The sequence below is a fragment of the Telopea speciosissima genome, chromosome 4 (genome assembly GCF_018873765.1).
Source record: "Telopea speciosissima isolate NSW1024214 ecotype Mountain lineage chromosome 4, Tspe_v1, whole genome shotgun sequence".
Classification (NCBI taxonomy): Eukaryota; Viridiplantae; Streptophyta; class Magnoliopsida; order Proteales; family Proteaceae; genus Telopea; species Telopea speciosissima.
In genome coordinates, this window is record NC_057919.1 from 17944308 (window position 1) to 17966607 (window position 22300).

General features: G+C 38.8%; 1 protein-coding gene and 1 long non-coding RNA gene across 2 annotated transcripts; one reads left to right on the forward strand and one right to left on the reverse strand.

Annotated features, from left to right (window-relative positions):
* The first annotated feature begins 2052 nt into the window (after window positions 1-2052).
* LOC122659758 (26S proteasome non-ATPase regulatory subunit 14 homolog) lies at window positions 2053-11724 on the forward strand. Its single transcript, XM_043854889.1, has 6 exons — window positions 2053-2245; window positions 2349-2526; window positions 5899-5980; window positions 9730-9906; window positions 10154-10321; window positions 11344-11724. The coding sequence occupies exons 1-6, from the start codon at window positions 2107-2109 to the stop codon at window positions 11533-11535; spliced, it is 936 nt and encodes a 311-aa protein (XP_043710824.1). The 5' UTR covers window positions 2053-2106; the 3' UTR covers window positions 11536-11724.
* LOC122659759 lies at window positions 2429-21820 on the reverse strand. Its single transcript, XR_006332540.1, has 3 exons — window positions 21810-21820; window positions 14970-14975; window positions 2429-2553 (listed from the first exon to the last, which is right to left on the reverse strand). It is a non-coding gene; the product is annotated as an uncharacterized LOC122659759 (long non-coding RNA).
* Window positions 21821-22300: the final 480 nt, after the last annotated feature.

A 22300-nucleotide genomic window follows, 5' to 3' on the forward strand; every position in this document is an offset into this window, starting at 1 on the left:
GTCGTGTAGCCCTTGCACCTGCACATGAGCCAATGAGAATGCAGATAGAGGCATTGGTTTGGATGAGATTTTCAATTTCACTTGGGGTTGAGTAGTCCTTTTACACGCTCTTGTATTTGGGTGCAAGAATCATGCATTTTGTTAGCATTTTTTTCTTCTCATAATTTGAAAGTGACTTGTCATTATGTCATTCTTAAAAACTACATATTTTTCGAGTAAGCATGTGAAATGACATGATTTACCCTCATTAAGGGGGAAAAACCATGTTATATTTCTATTTTTTTTCCACCAACTTTGGTCATAACAAGGTTTTCCTTATAAAATTGTCAACAAAAAAATTCAGCAGTTTCTTGGATGATGTTGAGCAGCCCAATACGCTATAATAAAAAAGATCTTTCCAACTCTTACAAATATGTTTAGTTTTATCCAATTGTGCTCCAAATTTTGTGGATGAATCGACCCAAGGACTCTTGCCGACATGTCTAGTTTTATTGAAATGAAGTTTTCCAAGTGTCAAAATAACGTTTTAAAATTTTTAGCAGTTACAATACATTGCATGAACATATATGCACATACGACTGAAGAATACAAAGATGTATGAACATACATAATAGAATATATCATTAAATTTAAGTAGGAAATTTGACATGTAATTGACAAATAAGGTAAGGTGTCAAAATCAAACCAAAACCAACTGAGGCATTTACGTCGAACTGTGAAACCGTTTAATAAATGGTTCAATTTTGGTTTTAAAATTGAGACCGTTTAATTAAACGATTTAGATGAAACCAAGTTGTTTTAAACCGATGATAAACCGTTTAAATTGAAACAAATATTAGTAATATATAATAGCAATAATTAAGTATTAATGGTAACAATAACTAATTATTAAACATGTAATGGTAGAAATAAATAATTATTTAAATAAAACATATAAGAATTCAATACATACTTCCATTTCATTAAAAAAATTTAAAAGACATATAATAGAAAGTAGCCGTTTAAATAAAAAAATTAAAAACTTTTAATACCGAAATCATTTATAAATGGATTCAGTTTCAATATGTGAAACCGTTTAGTAAACAGTTTGATTTTTATTTTACCTAAAAAAAACATGCACCGAACCATTTACACAGTGTTACTCAAAAAAACAAATCCGTTTACACAGGAACCAACCGTTTTAACACCCTAGTATAAGGTGTATAGAACTTCTTATTCTCTATAATATTGCAACCCCTCTAATATTCTAAATAATACATCTCTTTCCTCCCCAAAAAAAATCACACCCTGTTAAACGACAACAAAAATAGGGGTAAGATAGTCATGTCATAGGTGATCCCATTTGGGCCCCACATGTGAAAACCATTTGGGGTGATTTTCGTGCTGCACCTTTGCGGCTCCTGCCACGGTTGCACAAGAGCCAAGATCATTCTACCACTACCACCTGATAGCTGATAAGTACAAAAATGGGTCCCATCCATTTTAAAACTTTGGTAAGTACTTGGTAGGGTACCGTGATACACTCACATCATGTCACATCAAGTCAAAGCTCTCATCCAAAAAACACAATAAATAAATAAAAGAAAAAAGTTCTCTGTCCGGGAGTATGGCCTACGCTAGCACTCCCATGTGTCTGTCTCTCTTTTCCGCATATGAAAAGACACTTCTGTTTCTTTGTTTTAAAGAGGAGAGAGATAGAAACATGAGAATTCTAACATAGGTCACACTCTGCTTCCCATCAATAAAAATGTAGTGTGTCAAAAAGGAGTCCAATCCGAAAAATCGATCGGACCAAGCTGAAAAAATCGAACCTGACCGAACTCTTTATGGTTTGGATTTGGTTTTGGATTGTAATTCAAAACCGATCGAATCAACCAACAAGATTTACTGAATGGGGAATTGGAGATCATAGACAGAAGGTAGGGTAGGGTAGGGTACAAGAAAGGGACAAATAATGAAGGCGACCTTTTTTTTCTGCTTTTGGTAAAGGATAGCGAGAGCTTTGAGATTTTTGACGATTGACAAGCAACATTTGACCGTTCGAGCTTTACAGATTTATCAGATCAGATTGGAGAAAGAGGAAGAGATCGAGAGAAGGAAGTAGTAATGGAGAGAATACAGAGGATGTTCGCGGGAGCCGGAGGAGGGTTGGGAGTGGGACACCCAGCTCCGGACTCGCCGCTGCTGGATTCATCGGAACAGGTTTACATCTCTTCCCTTGCCCTTCTGAAGATGCTCAAACACGGTCAGTAACCCTCCCTCTATATATCCTTTTTAATTAATAAATGTAATGTGCCTTTCACAAATCAGAATAGCAGAGTAAAGTAAACACCATCGATCTCTTACAGGCAGAGCTGGGGTTCCAATGGAAGTGATGGGCTTGATGCTGGGGGAGTTCGTCGATGAGTACACAGTCCGTGTTGTTGATGTCTTCGCCATGCCCCAGAGCGGTACTGGTGTCAGTGTCGAGGCTGTCGATCATGTCTTCCAGACTAACATGCTCGATATGCTCAAGCAGACTGGCAGGTTTTTAAATCAACTCATTTTTTTTTTCTTTCTCTGGAATGATTTTTTTAGCTTCATTTCTTATCTCATTGTGCTTTGACATCCAATTAGCCTTAAATTAAAATTCAGTTTTGCTGGAGTAAATGTCGTGTTTATTTGTTAGCAATATATCCCTTGGAAATAATTTTTTTTTTAATTGGTTTTCCCACTGTGCGGATATTCTATATGTTTTTTTATTTATTTATGAATCAGCTATGTTTCAAAAGTTTTAGTTTAACACTTGGCAATTCAGTAAGCAGTATAAGTACTCTGGGGGAAAACTCGTCTATAATTTGGCTTCGAAAAAATGAAGTTTGATATAAGACAGTGAAATTCAGTCTAACGGAAACCCCCGGGTTATGGCGGGTAGATGTTGAAATTGGTAGGAAGAGACCAATTCCCAAATGATACAATCGTAACAATGGAAAAAAAACAAAAATTGGTGTAGGGCATCCTTTATCCTTTCAATTTTTTCTTTTTCTGTTTTTGGCCACTTTTTTGTCTCCATATTTTGATTCCTAGGTATCCACCCTATCCCACAGATTTACCGTATTTTAGTCTCAATTATGATTGTTCTATTATGTTACAATAATGAGCCTAAAATCTAGTTGCTTTTCATTTATAGACTCAATTATAATTGTTCTATTATCAACAATAACATTACTTTGCTGTGATTTTCTCTTCTGAAGCATCACAATACAAATAGAATGCATTGCACAGAGAGTTAACTTGTTTATCTTCTCGATCCTATTTTCCGTCCCAATTCTTTTACTAAAATATCAATTAATGAAGAATCTCCAATCCAAATCTCTCAAACCCCAACAACTTTCCTAGGGGTATTTCTTGGGTACCCGTCTCGAGTATTTCTTGCCTAATCCTCCAGTTTGAAGCAATCTTTATATAGGAGGAAAAAAGGATTTCAAATTTGTTTGAAATCCCTGAGATTGGTTTTGATGAGAATGCTGTAAGGCTTGGATAGCTTGCTTGCGTTCTTGATTAATTGTAGCATGGTTACTGATGATATCTATGTGCTAAAATTGCAGATAGTTTCTATGTTTTACAATGGGAAAGGAAGATCAACAGGAGTTAGGGACTGGATGAAGAGTAAACAGAGATTTCCATAGATTTATTTTTTCTTTGCAAGTTGAATTCGTCTACTACACTTGGTATTTAGGGATGAAAAATGCTTATACAACATAGTATCTTAAGGCTCAGTTTGGATTGTCGGAGTCCAAACATCATGGAATTTGTACGTTTTGCATTTAATATGTTGATGAGCTTGCAGATTAGATTCCCATCAAAGGAACTAATTCCTGCGGCTTAGTTGAAATCAAACTCCACAATTTTAGGTGGATATCTCGATTCCTATCAAATTTGGAACTGAAGCATTAAGGTAGAAGTTGCAATGTCTCGCTACCTTATCCATTATGAATCACTGCATTTATGGCTGTTTGGATTCCCACAAGACAATCTAAGCTTTATTGTAATGTTGTTGATTTACTATATTTGGTAATCTGAGGTGTACCATTTTCAGTAGATCTTGATTTTTAGTGACTGTTAGCCTGAAGATAAGTAGAAATTATATTAAGTCATAGTAGGAGTTCAAAGTCTAAGTTTATTTTGGGATTCCAAGTTTGAGTAGTTGTTATAATAAGTTGGTTTCCTCTTTCCAAGTTGGATTAGCATAGGTTACCATGACTATTATCACAAGAAAATTTTAATTAGAAGTCTTTTTAGTGTGTCTTTTGGGTTTGACAAATGAATAGTAATCAACTCTTGAGCTTTGATAGTCAAACCTACCACTGTTAACCGGGAGTAGTCCTCTCTTTCTCCTTAAATTTTTTGCAAAACATTACTCCCTCAGTCCCACAATGATTGTCCCCTTTGCAAAAGTCCAAAGTTTAAGGTGGAGTGGTTAAAGCATTAAAAACCCTCCTATTTTTTAAAATTCCCCCTCAATTACTTTATGTAAACTATGTGGAGAGGGTGCGTCCGAAGTGCTGTGTGACCGACGTATTCCTCTAAAACTTAAAGGAAAGTTCTATAGGACTGTTGTTCGTCCGGCCATGATGTATGGGGCAGAATGTTGGACTGTTAAGAAATGTCATATTGATAAGCTTTGTGTAGCTGAGATGAGGATGTTACGTTGGATGTGTGGAAAAACAAGGAAGGATAAAGTGCGTAATGAACTTATAAGAGCAGACTTGGGAGTTGCCCTATCAATGGTAAGCTTCGAGAGAGTCGTTTAAGGTGGTATGATCATATTCAACGGAGACCTAGGGAAGCCCCAGTCAGGAGGAGTGATATGATTTCGATTGAAGGGGCGAAAAGAGCTAGGGGCAGACCTAAAATGACCATAGGAGAAGTGGTGAGGAAGGACATGCATAGCCTAGGTCTGGTCCCAAGTATGACCTCGGACAGAGCCTATCGGAGGGCAAGGATCCATGTCACTGACCACATTTAGCTGAGATTATCTTGACGTACTGGCTGGGCCTTTTTCCTCCTACTATCTTTCAGCCTTCTTTTTATTTCTCATTTTCCATTTGTCCTTCTCAGTATATCTTTGTTTTCTCTTTTTGTTTTGTTTGGATCCATGTAGCCGACCCCATTAAGTTGGGATAAGGCTTAGTTTGTTGTTGTTGTTGAAACTATGTTCATCTTTGGTAGTAAATAAATGTGCTAATCAATGTAAGAGGGAAAGATGGAAAAAGTTCATAGAAGTTCATTACTCGATTAGTAAGATGGACAAAGAATTTGAGACAGCCAAAAATTGGAAGGACTGTCTTTGTAGGGTGGAGGGAGTACTATAGGTTAGTCATCTTCTGCTTTGTTAAACTTCATATTATTTTTTAGTCGTTTTTCGTTATGGGTTAGGTTTGCTACTCGTGGGACAATTCCTTGCTGTCTAGCAACAATTTCATAGAACCATTGTTGAATTGAGAGAGAGAGAGAAAGAGAATTCTCAAGTGAATGCATAATCAACATTCCATTGACTCATTTTTAGTTGTAGTATCTTTCTTTTTTATTCACTGTATATCTAAATTTTTCTTTCTTCTTCCCTTTTTTCCTTTGTGAATACAAATTTTTTATTAAAAGAGAGAGAGTGAAATATTTATCAAGAAGCAGTACAAATAGAGGGTCCTGTGTGAAATGCTATAAAAGCCCCATCAAAGGCCCTTTCTAACCCAATATAAATGAATTTCTATTTACCACTTTTTGGCAATAGAGTTTTGATTGCATCCAAAAGTTGTGTGGGCTCTGGATATGATTAACACACCTGATTATATGTTTGTTCTAGTTCTGAGTTGGGCCTGACTTTACTAATACTGTGGTCTGGTATTTCTGCTATTGTAGACCGGAGATGGTGGTAGGATGGTATCATTCACACCCTGGCTTTGGCTGCTGGCTTTCTGGTGTGGATATCAACACACAGCAGGTTGGATATGTCTGATTCATCAATCCTGTTTTTTTGGTTCTATAATTGACTCTCTGTAAGCCATATATTGGGTTTTTTTTTTTTTTTTTAATGTTAATTTGCTATGTACATGTGTATTTATTTTAACCATCGTATGAGGGAGAAGTTTGTGTTCTACACTTTCTTGTTCATTTTCTTTTCCATTAACAAATTCAGTAGTTTTTTCTTTCTACAATTTATCGTTCTTGATGAAAGATTTTTGGTATGTACAGGTATGGGTTCTAAATTAATGTTAGGAAATTTAAGGTTTAGTTTCAAATAATGTATGTGAAGAGATCCTTTTTTCTCCTTGTTTAGCATTTCTGAGGGAGGTGTTCACATTATGTAGAAGAAAGATAGGTAAGGTATTTCTTTGGCAAAATTTAAGGGGTAGTTTTCTGCTAGTGGGGTATGGAATCGGAAAATTGTTAAGAGAAGGCAAGAAAGGAAGAAGATAATATACTCCAATGGTATCAAACCGGTGAAACTGAAAAAAGGAGAAGGGGCATTGGAATCCTGCAGGTTATGGGTGATGCAGATAAATGTAGGGGGGGGTTAACTAGGAATTTATTTCTTCGGGTTATTTTTGTAATTTACCATTTATATTTCTATTTCCATTAGTTGTTGGTTGGTTGTAGAGATAGAGTGTGAGTTAAAGTTGTTTCTAGTTCTAGGATGTGAAAATGAGTCTTTACCACATGCATGTACCCTGTTTCTAGTTCTCCTTGTAATTTAACATTTATTTTTCTATTTCCATCAGTTTTTTGAAGATTTTGAATGAAGTTTTATCATGTTGCTGCCAAGAGCTGTCTATTCCTTCTTTGATCTCTCTTGTTTCAGTTACAATCTATCCACATCCTCTCCTTCATTCCCTTTCATTAAACTTCTGTTTTCTTCATCTGCTTTCCATTTTCTCCTCTCTAAGTTCTTTTTTAAGTTATCACTGCTGTACCCTGTTTCCAGCAGTACCTGTTACCTAAGTATATAATGTCAAGCTCTTTCGTTCCTAATCCTGTTACCTTGAGACTTCGTGCAAAGGTGTACTTCTAACGGTGACTTAGCCTGTCCAAATTGAGGCTATAAAATCTTCTGACTGAAGAATACATGATCGTTTAGGACTGTTTTGCATATATACAAGGGTCCTCAGGGATAGGAATCTCCATTTAAGATTTCAGCTTGTTTGGATCTTATTTGAGGAAAAACTCTTAATCGAAACAGGCTCTACTCCACCGCTGTCCTGTTGTTGTGAGGTTGAAGAAGACTTAGTCTTCTTATTGCATGTGAGGACAAGAGTTTGAACAGTTGCTCCTAAGCCCTCCAGTTCTGATTCCTTTTATAGCTCATCCTATTACTGATATTTAAATTCAGAAAAGTTCCTTTGGCTTGATTTCATTACCCTTTTGACCCATAATCTGTTAGCCTACTTCAACAGGGTCTCAAATTCTCCTGAGATTTACGAAATTAGCATTGATCATATTCTTGTGAATTATTTATCACTTGTGGACCCATAGCAATCTAAATTTAAGGCTCTCGAAACCTACACTCGTATCAATGGGCCCAACCAATAGAGTTTTTGCGGATCAGGCTTACCTTCCAACCAAAGTAACTGTACTCCTGTCATCTCCAATAGAGAGAAACTTTGCATAACCAGAATCAAAACCCAAGTGATGTGGGTGAACAGTGGTGTTTATTGTTTGGTATGCTCATAGCTGACTCAAGGGAAGCCATGCATGTATGGGTTTACAGTAGCAATTTTGTATTAAGACTGGAGTCATTAAATGGTCTTTTTCTATTGCTTTCATTTGTGGCTATCTTTGGAAGGTCAAAACTCATAACTTCTCTATTTGGGATGATTATGATGATGGTTGAAAGATGTTTCGTTTACCATTCCAGTTAGACCCAGATTTTACAATGTCAAATTGCTCGTGTTATGACTGATCTGAGAAGCCTGCATGGCTGTGCTTGTCTGGTCGAGACTCTGAGTGAGACGAGTTTTTGAACCTTGGAAGGCACACAAGATGCAGGCTTCTCAAATCAATTCATTCCATATTCTTCAACTACTCCAATCGTTGGGTTCTCATTCGGTGTCTCAACCAGGTCAAGATGACCGAGATCTTGGCGAGTTATTGTAATTGTTTTTTTCCGGTATGATGTTTCGGTGGGCAAATGGCTATAGTTGGCTCTGAAACTGTAAGGGAAGCTTGTTTTAGGTTTATTAAACATATTTAAAACTTCAAATTGTAAAAAAAAAAACACCCAATTTGGTGTTTTGGATTTGCACCCTTGGTTGGCAGTAAATGTCAAACCCTGAATGTAATATTGTCTATTCTACACATTGTTTGAGTGCTATGAGGCATAATAGGCAGTAAAAGTCGAACCCCTAATTTCAACACCGTGAGGTCGTAGATTGGTCTCTAGTGTTTGACATATAAATTATCTACCACCATACAACAAGTATTTGTCATATTTTTTTTCTTCAAAAAATAGTTTTTGGGAATAGTGACTTTACCTGAAATAGTTGAATATAGCCAAATCTTCCATAATAAGCAGCAATCGATCTCTTCATAGTGATGTGGCGACCCCCAGTAATATTGAGTGATGATGTGGCAAAAAAATCAAGATCCAAGCTTTTCTCCCCTTCTTTAGGTTCAAAACCACGAAACTGTCGAGTTTTCTTCGAAATGGGTCGAGTTGCTGCCTATTTATAAGGTTGTTTCTACCATTTTGGCTGAGTTTCTCGAAAAAATGTCGACTTGAGATCTCTTACAAGATCTCGTCTTGTGCAGCTCAAGATTCTCGAGTTTTCCAAGATCTCGCCGAGTTTTCCAAGATCTCGTTGAGTTTTAGAACTATGGTGCCTTCTCCCTCTTCCTTTCTTCTTCTTCCCTGTGAATCGAACCCTCCTACCGCTGGGTTCTGGTTCTTGTCGAAGGTTGAAGATAACCTCTCGTCTTCTTCCTCCACTTTGATATGATTACTTCTCTTTTCTTGTTTTTCCTAAAGTGCATCTCCCTTTTTTATTTCTTGTCCATTCTTTTATTTTATTTTACTTCCAAGTCTGTCCCTAAAACAATAAATCCTAATTCCCTTTGTGTCCCCTCTTCTTTTACATACCAAGTACCCCCTCTAATATTCTGGTTAATTACAATTCTGCCACCAGCCCCTTTGCTACCTTTGATATATTCACGGTTTTGCCATTATCTTCCTACTATTGGCTATTATACATTTGGGTGGGCCTATAAAGAACCCTAATAGGGTTTTTCAACCCCGGGATCGCATCAGACAGTAAATGAGAAGGTTGGAAGGTTGATTTTTATACTTGCTGTCCTTGTCTTTGTCCCTTATGCTCCACATCATTATTCTTCTTTTGACAGTAGTTCTATTAGCATGCCACCTTAACCAGTGAATTTGAGCTGCACCATTGTGGTTTTTGTTTTAGAAGAAATGTAGTGGAGTAAGCAATTGGTACTTATTTCATTTGTGGTTTAAAAGCTGATCTATGGTGACCTCTACTCTTAATTGGACTTCCACCTCTTCGAGTTTTTACACTCTTTATCTCATTGAAGACTGATGATTGTGTTGGCTTTGTGGGAATCTCTCTTAGTTGTTGGTTTTGGTTCTTGGCCATGGTGCACAGAACCCTAGATCGTTGCATGATTTCTTTTTGAAGCTTCATTTGTATTTAATACTAATCCTGCAACTTAGTTGCTCACATCAATTATCTCTTGCAGAGTTTTGAAGCTCTGAATCAGCGAGCTGTTGCAGTGGTGGTTGACCCGATCCAGAGTGTTAAAGGAAAGGTGGTTATTGATGCCTTTCGATTGATCAACCCACAAACAATGATGCTTGGCCAGGAGCCACGCCAAACAACATCCAACCTTGGGCACCTCAATAAACCATCAATTCAAGTAAGTCGTCGACAACTATTTTTTTTGCTAAAAGATCATGAATAAGAGAAAGGAAAAATTACAAGATTAACATCTAGGCATACCCAGACGATACAAAAAAAAAAAAGGAAAGGGAACCCCACCTTCGCCAATGCCATTAGTGGGAGAGCCCTAACCCAACTATTATCATCGTATTCTCTCGAATTTGTCAACTGACTTAATTCTTATACTCAACCCTTTTTTTCAACCTTCTATCTATTTTTATCAGGCCTTGATCCATGGGCTGAACAGGCACTATTACTCAATCGCAATTAATTACAGAAAGAATGAACTCGAGGAGAAGATGTTACTAAACCTACACAAGAAGAAATGGACAGATGGGTTAATGCTACAACGATTTGATACTCATTCCAAAACCAATGAACAAACTGTTCAGGTAAGTAGGTCTATTTGCATTCCTCTTTTAGTTGGTGGTACAGGTAAGAGGTTCCCTTGCTTTATCATGATGCTGTGTTTGGGCATGCATGAACTTCGATATAACAACAACAACATAGCCTAATTCCAACTAAATGGGGTCAGCCAACTCATGAACTTCTATACGAATTATCAGCAAATATTGAGTCCTCGCAATTCGTGGGAACTCAATATTCCCTTTCCTTGTTTACCTACAACTCTCTCTATATTACATGTGGTAATCTTAGTTTCTATTTTTTATGTAATTGATTGTAATCCAAACTCTCCATATGTGTTTAACCTAGGGTTACACATCTTTTGTATTTATTCATATGTTCTCCATAATTGTGGAATAATGAAAACCATTGATCGACACCTGTTCTAGCACTAAGAGTAAATTTGATGATACCCATTTTGTTCTACTCTTGTGAACAATATAAATAATTCTGGCAAGGGCCTGACTATAGGGAAACCAAATAGTAAAAAGACTGGAAAACAATAGGAAAAACATATATAAACCAATAGGCAGGATTTCATTTACATTTGGATAAAGCTTATTGGAACGGGCCACCATTTTGACTGTTGGACTAGTTGTACACCTTATAAATTAGCCACATTCCAAATTCAGACTGAAGCTCAATCAATACCCTCCTATTTACATCCATGCATCCTTGTATTTTTAGCGTCTCTGTATGTCCATGCACTCCGGGTTCAGGAAACCTTTGCGCTAATCAATAAATCAAGATTTAACATGTTTAATCTTATCCATCAAAAGAAGAAAAAGAGACTTTCATATGATCGTCGTGATATTTATTATATGATAAGATTCTTTGCCACGGGCACATCTGTTTTATAGGTCATAATGATGACTACTAATGCACCATCTGGTAATGATCACAGACTTGTATACGAGTTATAAACCACAATTTAGATAATTTCTTAGTCAGATTCTTGATAGTTAGTTTAATACCTATTGTACTCATTTGACTTGTTGGGATTGTGCAGGAGATGCTTAATCTAGCCATCAAATACAACAAGGCAGTTCAGGAAGAGGATGAGTTACCTCCTGAGAAGCTGGCAATTGCAAACGTGGGCAGGCAAGATGCAAAGAAACATCTAGAAGAACATGTCTCTAACTTGATGTCATCAAACATAGTTCAGACTCTGGGCACCATGCTAGATACAGTTGTATTTTAATGACTCTGGGGAAAGGGGTGATTAAGATAACAACTCTATTGTGCTCCCTATTGACTTCCTACTGGTATTATAGAACTAGTCGTTCTATGATGCCATCTCTCTTTGATCCAAACTTTTTTAGTTGATTCCAATAGTTGGGGCATTTGATAGGTGACTTGTTTTTGTGCATGGAGTTTTTGTTTTCACTTCCTTCTAACTCTTCTCCACCTTTTCTGTAAGAAACGTATTAAGCATTTTTTTTTTGGGGGTGATAGTAAATGTGTCAATTGAACTTCATTTCTCAAGCATCAGGTAGTTCCATAGTTACGAGCATGAGACTTTAAAAAGGTACTGAGAACCATTAAGACTTTGTAGATGTTTTCTACAATGGTAGAAAATTTGGCCTTTTTAAGAATAGCTATGCTTCCTCACATACACAATTTGATGAGGATCCAGATCCTGTGTTGTTGTGCTTCCATTCTTAAATCAAAACTTCTGATCGCAGATCTCTTGGACTATGGTAATTCGTTTAGTAACATTCCTAACCACCTATCTTGAAGGGGGGAAAAAAAATCATCACGGATGGAACACCGGAAAATTATTTGCTCCATTTCATGGTCAATTTCCCCAAGTTCCTCTAATAGTGGGGGGGGGGGGCTCTAGGCAGTATGTTCGGGCAGGGGGTAGGATGGTCATTTTTGCCTCCCCTCCTATTAGAGGAACTTGGGGAAATGGACCGGGTAGGAAAATGGAGCAGATAATGATCTGGGGCAGCATACCGCATGTGCCCAAGTAACGTTCTCTTTTTCATTTTATTAATGGAAGAAAGTTTTATGTCTAGGAGTGTGGTTCTTGTGCCTGTTCCCTTGTGTTTGTCTATCTCATCCTTTCTATAAAATGACCTAGTTGTGCTCATAGATTGAGAACCAGTAGGGGATCGCAGATAGGATCTCATGCAGGCGTAAGAGCCATGCAGAGAACACTTACCCTATAATTGTTTCATTTGGATTTAAATTTGATGGGCTTATTATCGATTACCAACGATGATCAATATCTTAAACCAGTCCTTCCCATGTATTAATTTGGAGGTTTCAAAAAAAATATAAATTTTGGGTGGAAGGTTTCGAAATATTTTTTGAAAGTGCAGGAATTTGTTGAAAAATAAGGGGAAGATCTCATGTATTATAGGGAAAGTGTTAACTTACCAAGTTAGGTAATACGGTATTGTTAACTTACCAAGTTATTAATCCATTTTATGTTTTTCAGAAATTGTGATTTGGATTGGTGAATCGATTGTTGAATTATGTATCCATCAATTCCGGGTTACTTTAAATTGAATCGTTTATTTGTTTTGGTTCAATTTCATCATATGCGAATATAAACTTTTTTTAGAATTATGTGTCCTAAATTTTACAATGGTAGTCATGACTAGGTTTGGGTTAGGCACCCTTATCATATGGTTGTTGCATTGGGTAGGATCTTTATCCCCTGTGGTTCTCCATTTGGTACAGTTTCTGCAATTCCTCTCATAGGGGGCGAAAATGACCACCTTACCCCCTGCTCAAACACATTGTCTGGGTGGGGTCCACCCCCCTTTTAGAGGCACTAAGGAACTGTACTGGACAAAGAATCGCAGGAAATAATTTTCCCTTTGGGTACACCTAGACATGTTGATGTCAGGGTACGAATGCGAGTACACATATGGATGTGTATTGATAAAGAAACTTTTTGTATTGATTCCCTCATGTGTTAGTGCCAGACAAGTGTCACAGAGACCCAGTATCTGAGAAATCTTGTCACGGTAGAATATGAACCAAAGCCGATGTACTGGGAATGTGTAACCATTTTGAGTGAAAGAATCACTCAACATGGTCTCCACTGCCTGATTGAGGAACATAAGAATGGGATTGTCTGTGGATGGTTGGATCAGAATCTGGATCCAATATTATTTTGGCAATTGTTTGCACACATATATTTTCACATAAATTGATATTTATATGTATGTTTTAATTAAAGTATTTATTTGTTTTTGCGGATCCGATCAAATACACAAATTTTAATATGAACATGTATTAGAGAGTGAGGTTTGACGGTATCGAATTCTTCGATATCGGCTTTGATGTAAAGGATGGGTTTTACCCGAATAATCGTGTTAGGATTAGTCAGTTGGATCGAACACCAACGAGGGCTTTTTTCCCAATGAAGAAGGGGTTGGTCAGTAAAATGAGAAGAGAGTTTGTCAAGGAGCCAATGAGAAATGGCGGAGGTGACAGATTGTGACCAATTAACAGAGGTAACCTGTTGGAGAACGGAAGAAGAAATCCGTTGAGGAATGAAACTGAAATCGTCACAAACAGATTTGTGAGATTGGAGTAAGGGAAGAGAAATATCACCAGAAGGATGGTGTATTTGAATAGAATCAGAATGCAGGATGAACGGTAGATACTTATGCATAAAGTTCGTACCAAGGATAAAATCACCATGCATAGTGGGAAAACAAGTAATTTTGGCAATTAATGATCTCTAGATAGTATCGAGGATCTACAAAGGATCGTCCATCCTATCTTCAGATCTGCAACAGAGTGAAAGAGGCAGACTTATTGCCAACTTATTGTAAGGATATGCACATATATTATTGAAGTTTTCTTTTCTGTCTTTTCTTTTGTTCTTTGTTGAGACTTATGAGCACACAACCGAAGACTATCTGCGAAGTGATAGATCGCTAAGGGTTACCCCCTTTTGAGTACTGCGAAGGTCGTTTCATCGATCTAGAGTTCCGGTTAGCACACACACAGGTTGGTTTATTTTGCTGTTTATTTCTTTGCTTTTATCATGTAATTTCCACGGCCATATATTTGCATAGGAGATTGATGTCCTGAGGAACACCAGGTTGGAAGAACCGTACGTGTTTAGGACCCTTGTCTCTCCCAGTATTGCAAACGGGTTTAGCCCCCAGGAAATTATCTTTTTAATTGCTTAGTTATTTCATGGCTTCTTTTCCTCCTTGTTTCTGTGATGACCCGCTCATCCCATATGACCACAGTATTCACGAACAGCACGATCGCACTAGCAATAGCGGTGCTTTAAATTTCTTAATAGATCTCACATTAGAACATAATGAAAAAATATCAAAAAAAATAGATACTACTCTCACTCTCTTGTCGGATCTGGTTGGTACCCAACCACCGGAAACACCCCCTGAGTACCCTCCCCGGGCTACTTTTCTTGTTATAAGCACCCATGATGAGGTTTCTTCTTCTGAACCTCCTCCTCCTGATGATAATTATATTTATCATAAAGAAATTATGGATTATTGGAAAGACCGGTATAAAGATTCAACTGATAAAAATGAACAATCCCGACTTCTCTCCATGATGCAACAATTCTATGTTGAAAACCAACAGAGTTTTGTCGCACATAATTTTGTACTTTTCTCTGACGACGACGAAGACGACGAAATTCTAAATGAATCGTCCTCTGACTCAGCTTCGTCCTCCTCTGACTCAGACTTTGAGTCACCTCCCGAGTCTATCCCTGACTCACCTCCTGTTACCTACAGTACCCCAACTGTCGGTCAACCTTCTTCTAAACGCAAGGTAGGTCCAACAGACCATCTTGACACTGATGCGGACTTTCAACCCCACACTGGGGCCCGCACTTCTTTTGGTACTGACGACGTCTTTACCACCAACCCTGAGGTTCCCATCCTTGCCCGTAAGGACGACCTCCATAAATATGGGTTAGCCTCCTATGACACTTATTTGGATCTTACCAATATTGCCATTAAAGATTATGATAAGGCAATCACAGAATGGGCTCAAACCTTTTCTTTGTTGATTACCAATAACAAGACCACATGGAAAGTAGAGCAATTCTTAGAATACTTTTGTGGTTCCCTGCAAGGTGATGTCTTGCAATTTATTAAAAAGTTTGACCAAACAGACGATGGAAAAGTTGCAAAAACAACCCTTCTGACCTATGTCTCAAACCCTGAGAAGGTCTTGGTCGAATTCACGAAGCTCTTAAAATCTGAGTTTTGTGGTTACCATCACCCTGACAAGCTTGCAGAAGATGTCAGTTTCAACCTAACCAAGATTAAGCTTAATAATTTAAACGAATTTGAAGCTTTTTCTAAAAAATATATGTCGCTTTTTCAATTATTAGATCCCACAAAATCTGATTATTGGAAGGAACAATTCTTTCCTAAACTCCCTCCTCCTTGGGATGAACTATGTCACACGACATATCCTGGTTTCATCAACGATTCCAAATCTGTTGATACTCTTGGCAACCGAATTAATTTCGTGTTTCGCCACATCCTAGATCACTGTTTAAAGGCACGTGCTGCCAAACAGTTAAAACAGAAGGTCTCCCCTGGCCTCTGTAAAGATCTTCTTCAAAATGAATTTGAGTTTGGAACAAAGCCATCTCATTTCTCTAAATCTAAGTCTTTCAAATCTTTTCCTTTTCGTTCCAAGAAAAAAAGATATCATTGGAAGAAGTTCCATAAAAAAGACTTTCCCTCTAAGGACTTTTCTTCGTCCAAAAACAAACGTTTCACCAAAAAACGTTTTGTTTCCAAACGTACCCCTTACACTGGTAAAAAAGACAAATCTCAATGTACCTGCTACCTCTGTAATGAAAAGGGCCATTTTGCAAATGAATGCCCTAACAAATCTAAGAATGCTCGCAAAATGATTCGTTACCTAGACGAATGTAACTACGAGATTCTTTTCTTCTCTGAAGTCTCTGACCCCACAGAACTTCTCTATGAAGTCTTCTCTGAATCGGACTGCTCTGGTTCTGATGATGACTCATCTGATTTCATCTTTATGGAAAACGAATCCACAACAGATTCAATTCCTATTGAAATCCAACCGATTCCCTCCTCTGAAAACGACTCGGTTTCTCTTAATCACCTTATTCGTGAAGATGTCTCTTTTGACCCTAATCTCTTCACTAAGCTTAAATCTATTAAGCATGACGAGGTTTACAAGCTTTCCAAGCTTAACCTCTGGTCTCGACGTTTCTTTGACCAAGCTAGTGGCAATTCCACTGCTCAGTCTACAGACGACGCGTCTCTTGAGATCTCCCTGTTCAATCCGGCTCAAATCCAACGATTAATAGCCAAACATCCTCGTTTGAGATACATTCACATTGGTCTCATTCAGATTGAACTCACGGCTCTCTTTCGTCAAGGCATCGACACTCCTGTTGTCATTGCAGTCTTTGACAAAAGATTCCTCTCTGACCCAATTAATGCCTTAATCGGTGGAATTGAGTCAAACCTCATTCACGGTTCGGTCTGGTTCAAACTTAGACCCAACTTCTTTCTCTCTGTCCAGGATCCAAATCTTTGTGATTCAGTGGTTCTTAAAATTAAGACCCAATGGACTGGCATGAAGGCCGACAGCCATAACCTCGCTGTTAGCTGGAAATGTTTGCACGAATTAACCAACGTTACTTCTACCAAACTATTGCCCCTTCCGGATAAACGGTTCGTAGAACTATTCGAACCAAAACCTTTCGAACACGAGATCCAACCTCGTTTACTCGATTGGCACGATATCCAACTCCCACAGGAATGGATGCTCTCCGATATTCTTGATACCCCTCAGAATATCACTGCTCCTTCTCCTTCTACCTTTGAACTACAGGCTTCTGGAAATAATCTATATTTCCGCCGACGTTCTACTGGTTCTCCTTCTCCAGCTCGACCTTTTACTACTCCTTCTCTTAGATCCGCCATACCCGGCTCATCTAACACCTCGATTGGCTCTTCTTCTCGCCATTCAGTTTCCTCCTCCTACGTTCCACGCAATATGCCTGGATTCAACCCGCAGAACTGGTTACCTCCTTCTGCTCGAGCATTCAAAGCTCCCCTTCGTAAAGATTTTTCTGACACCGATTCTACTGCTGTCATTAATATCTTTCATCGGTATGTCACAGCCGACACCGATATTTTCTTTCAATCTAATCAAAACCCCAAAAACTACACGTATGTTAAGGGTCATTTTGATTTCTCTGGTTTCAAACCTTATACGCTCGATGTCCTCATGGATACCGGCGCTACCGGATGCATTTGTAAAACAACTGCACTTCCTGGTCATTTTTGGGAAAAATTGGAACAACCCACATATATTAGTGGCGTTTCGGGTCCCACAACGACCCTTGAGTATCGCGCTCACAATATCCCAATCTTCTTCCAAAACAAGAAATTTATAATTCCCAAAATTACTTGTTTTCCCACTATGCATGGTGATTTTATCCTTGGTACGAACTTTATGCATAAGTATCTACCGTTCATCCTGCATTCTGATTCTATTCAAATACACCATCCTTCTGGTGATATTTCTCTTCCCTTACTCCAATCTCACAAATCTGTTTGTGACGATTTCAGTTTCATTCCTCAACGGATTTCTTCTTCCGTTCTCCAACAGGTTACCTCTGTTAATTGGTCACAATCTGTCACCTCCGCCATTTCTCATTGGCTCCTTGACAAACTCTCTTCTCATTTTACTGACCAACCCCTTCTTCATTGGGAAAAAAGCCCTCGTTGGTGTTCGATCCAACTGACTAATCCTAACACGATTATTCGGGTAAAACCCATCCTTTACATCAAAGCCGATATCGAAGAATTCGATAAACAAATCTCCGAATTATTGGCTCTCCGACTTATTGAACCTTCAACAAGTCCTCACTCTTGCCCAGCTTTTATGGTACGCAATCATGCGGAAATAAAACGTGGCAAAGCCCGTATGGTTATAAACTATAAACGTTTAAACCAGCACATTGTCTTCGACGGATATTTCATTCCGCGAAAAAGACGTTCTTATCCACCGTGCTAAACAGGCCAAACTCTACAGTAAGTTTGACTTAAAGTCCGGTTTCTGGCAGATCAAGCTCACCGCGGACTCCAAACCGCTAACAGCTTTCTCCACTCCTTTTAATCGTCATTACCAATGGACGGTTATGCCCTTCGGATTATGTACTGCCCCTCAGGTTTTCCAACGTTGGATTGACTCCATCTTTGGTTCCCTCTCTTTTTGTGTGGCGTATATAGACGACATTCTCGTCTTCTCCGATTCCCCTACTGAACATACGAAACACCTTCGTATCATCAGTGATTTATTCCTCCAACATGGAATAATCCTTTCTCCCACGAAAATCGAACTCGAAAAAACTCGAATCGAATTTCTTGGTCTCATTCTGAGTGATCAAGGCCTTCAACTCCAAGATCACATCCTAATTAAAATTAAGGATTTTCCCTCTGTCCTCCGTGACAAACAGCATCTCCAACAGTTCTTAGGAATATTGAACTATGGACGCAATTACATAAAAGACCTCTCAACTAAAGAAAAAAGTCTTTTATTAAAATTGAAAAAAGATGTTGACTTTTCTTGGACCCCATCTGACACACAGATAGTCCTTGACATACAGACCGAGATTACAAAATCTTGTCCGTCTGTTTATTTCCCTCTTGCTGGTGATCTCTTGATCTTAGAGACAGACGCTAGCAACGAACATTGGGGATGTGTCCTAAAAGCACGACCCCTCAAAAACCCTTCTGATGAGCAAATTTGTGGATATAACTCTGGCAAATTTACCCCCGCTCAACAGAATTATAATATATATGAAAAAGAAATTCTGGCCATTGTAAATGCTATTCAACGGTTTAGAATTTATCTTTTACCTGAGAAGTTTCTTATTAGAACTGATAATCAAGCGGTTCGTGATTTTCTTAAAACCAAAATCAAAGAAACTAATTCTCGCCGAATTAATTGGGCCAATCTCATTAACCAATATCAATATGAAATTGTACATGTGAAAGGCACTGACAATTTTTTGGCTGATTATCTTAGCAGGCCACCGACGTCATGAATCCTCGGCATCCTCCTGATAAGGGTAAAGGTAAAGCTCACGCGACACCACATCGCAAGAGCAAAAAGAAAGCCTCTTCTCTTGGCTTACTCCCTACCCCCCATGGTGGTATTCTCATTAGAGAACCCCAAGTAACAACGGCAGTACCTACCCAATGGACTCCCCCTGGTTACATTCGAGTTCCTGCCACAACAGCGGAATTCTCTCCTTCCCCTTCTCACCATTTAGTCCCTATTTCTTCCCGGAAATAGTCAAGAACAGACAGTCCAGGATCCTTTTTATTTGTGGAATATACCCTGACCTACTACTCCCAGATTGTACAAAAACAATCGGCTAATATTCCGCCTTCACAATTTGGTCGATCGGTCTCCAACACCACTGATTTCTTTCATCACGATGGCATACCTACCAAGTGGTACCATCAGTTGAATACCTTGTGGAAGACGCAGGTTGTCGGCCAGAAAAAGCCGTTTCGTACTGCTCTTACCGCCTTCTCCAAAGCTCTTGGATCTTTCTATGCCAAACAGCTTAGCCTTCAGTCTATTGTACTCGACTCAATTAGACACACTGATTGGGACGATGTTACTTCCCCTGAGAAAGTACACAGCTTTCTTCAGATTGCAGATTGTATTGAAGATCATTTAAAAGATGCTCTCTTCCATAAAGCATACAAAATCTGCTTATATTTAAAAGCTAAAGAACTCCTTCCCCGGGAAATATTTCCAATGATTCTACGTCATTTGGATCATGACCAATACCAGCGCTATCAAGATTTTATGCTGGAATTTCCCAAAAATATAATACGGACGGAACAACATAACCAATACCGTCTTATCTTCTACCCTGGCTCCGAACCATGGAGTATTGCTGCTGTTGAATGGGGACTAGTAGGCCAACTGGTCTTCTCTAGTGATAATACTGCTGTCCTCGACCAATTGCCCATGATGATCAGAACTATGATCGCCCATGCTGTCGCCAATTGGAGATTCTCTGGTGGACTTGAATTCACCATTTGCAGCACCCTCGGCTGGCGTGAACGCGAACTCTTCTTCCAGCCCTATCAGCTCTGGCATCTTCGCCCAGCCTCCTGCTACTCCTTAGCAGAACCTTCTCTTGTTACAGACGAAGCCGAAGCTCTGCATATTGCCAATCTGCAGATACATGCGGAAAGCCTGTACAAATAGTCCTTGATCGCCTTACACAAAGAAGTTCTCGGACTCACTCATCCCAACGGTTGTCCACGATACCGTTATCTTGTCTCAGACGGAAGACGAATCTTCGTCACCCAGTTCATGATGGATTACGAGATCCCTGATGAAGTTGCTGCCGATACATTCCAACTGATCGACCAGCTCCAGACACTCTCTCCCGTCCTCGACATCCCTGGCACTCTCCTTGCCGATGTTGCCGAAGCCGTTGAAACCATGGCTGCAGCCGACGCCGCCGAACTAGCTGCTCAGGAAGCCGCCAATGAAGCCCTCCTCAACGAGCCCAATCCTCTCTTTGCCGGTCACGACGAAGATGACATCAACCTCGGATCAGACTAACGTCATCCCTGCCGTCATCACTGGTCCCACATGAACAGTGCCGCCGCCCTACGTCACCTGACGTCAAGCCGCCCTACGTTACCCATGACGTCATCTGGACCCATGAACAGTGCTGAATAGTACCAGCCGCCCTACGTCAGCATACGTCAGCAGTTACTATTCCGGAATTGAAATAAAATTTTGGAATCCGTAGCCGACCTCTCCCTCTATATAAGGCAGCTCATTTCTTCAGAGAAAGAGGACCTAGCTCCGCCAGCTCTCGAGTTTCGCCTCTCGCCCCTCTCTAATCTTCTCTTTCTCTTTTGATCTCCCTTTCGATACCTTCTCTAAGGATCGACCCCCTCTTATTTAGATACATGCCCTAGATTCTATAATGCTGATGTTGATTAGTAGAGGATTGGTACATAATAAGATGTTAATATGTTGGGATATTTTTGGGAGTTGCTAGTTAAATAATATATTTATTTAATTTAATGGATTGATCCAATTTTAATTATCCATTAAAATAAAATAAATCAAATATTTTGTATTTCCTTTTAGATTCTGCTTTTTCCCTTGTTTGAAGCATACTAGGAAAGAATCACAAATCAAGTCAATTGGAGAGAGAGAGAGTCAGACTCTCACTGGGAATGGGATCCAATTAGTTCCCTTCTATTATAAAAAAGACGCCCAAATGGGAGGGGGGGGGGGCACGCGCTCAAGTCTAGCCGGGTCCCTCCCCCTCTCCTCTCTTGTCTTCTTGGTCTCTTGATCCTTGTTTTTAGATCTTGAGATTTGGATTTTGTGAAGCCTGATTTCACGAAGATTGTGGATTTTATCCCAGAAAAGATTGGTGATTGATTTGAAGATTTTTTAGTGCACTCAAACAAATTGATCTTGTGAAAGAACCATTATTTTGAAGAAGACCAACACTTGGAGCTCAACAAGTTAGCAAATTAATTTCTTTTTGTTAACAATTTCATTGTTCTGTCATCTTGGGATGCGAAAGAACCCGAATTGATCTTTCCGCTACACATTTAGATATGAGATGGTTTCCTTTCTTCATGGAAATGAAAGAAAGAAATCGATTTGGTAATCTTTATCGAACCAGAAATTTTCTATGATTGATTTTCCCTAGTTCCCTAGTTTTGAATTGGATTTAACTGATCCAATCAATTTCAGCTGATTCCCACCTATTCTGCTCTGTTTCCGGGCGAGTCTAATCTATTCTGACTGGTATCAATTGATTCATTCTCGATTCCATTTTTTGAAATCTTGATACATGATGAAACTCCTTTTGCTTTTGGGTCTCTTTGCTTCAATAAATGCTTAGAAGTGAAACAAGTGAAAAGGCTACGTTTGCTTCAATATAAATGCTT

Bases quoted from the DNA above. Each gene is read 5' to 3' on its own strand.
- LOC122659758 (XM_043854889.1), top strand. From the start codon at position 2,107: ATGGAGAGAATACAGAGGATGTTCGCGGGAGCCGGAGGAGGGTTGGGA. The intron at 2,527-5,898 runs GTTTTTAAATCA...CTGCTATTGTAG, and splicing joins ATGCTCAAGCAGACTGGCAG to ACCGGAGATGGTGGTAGGAT. The intron at 10,322-11,343 runs GTAAGTAGGTCT...GGGATTGTGCAG, and splicing joins CCAATGAACAAACTGTTCAG to GAGATGCTTAATCTAGCCAT.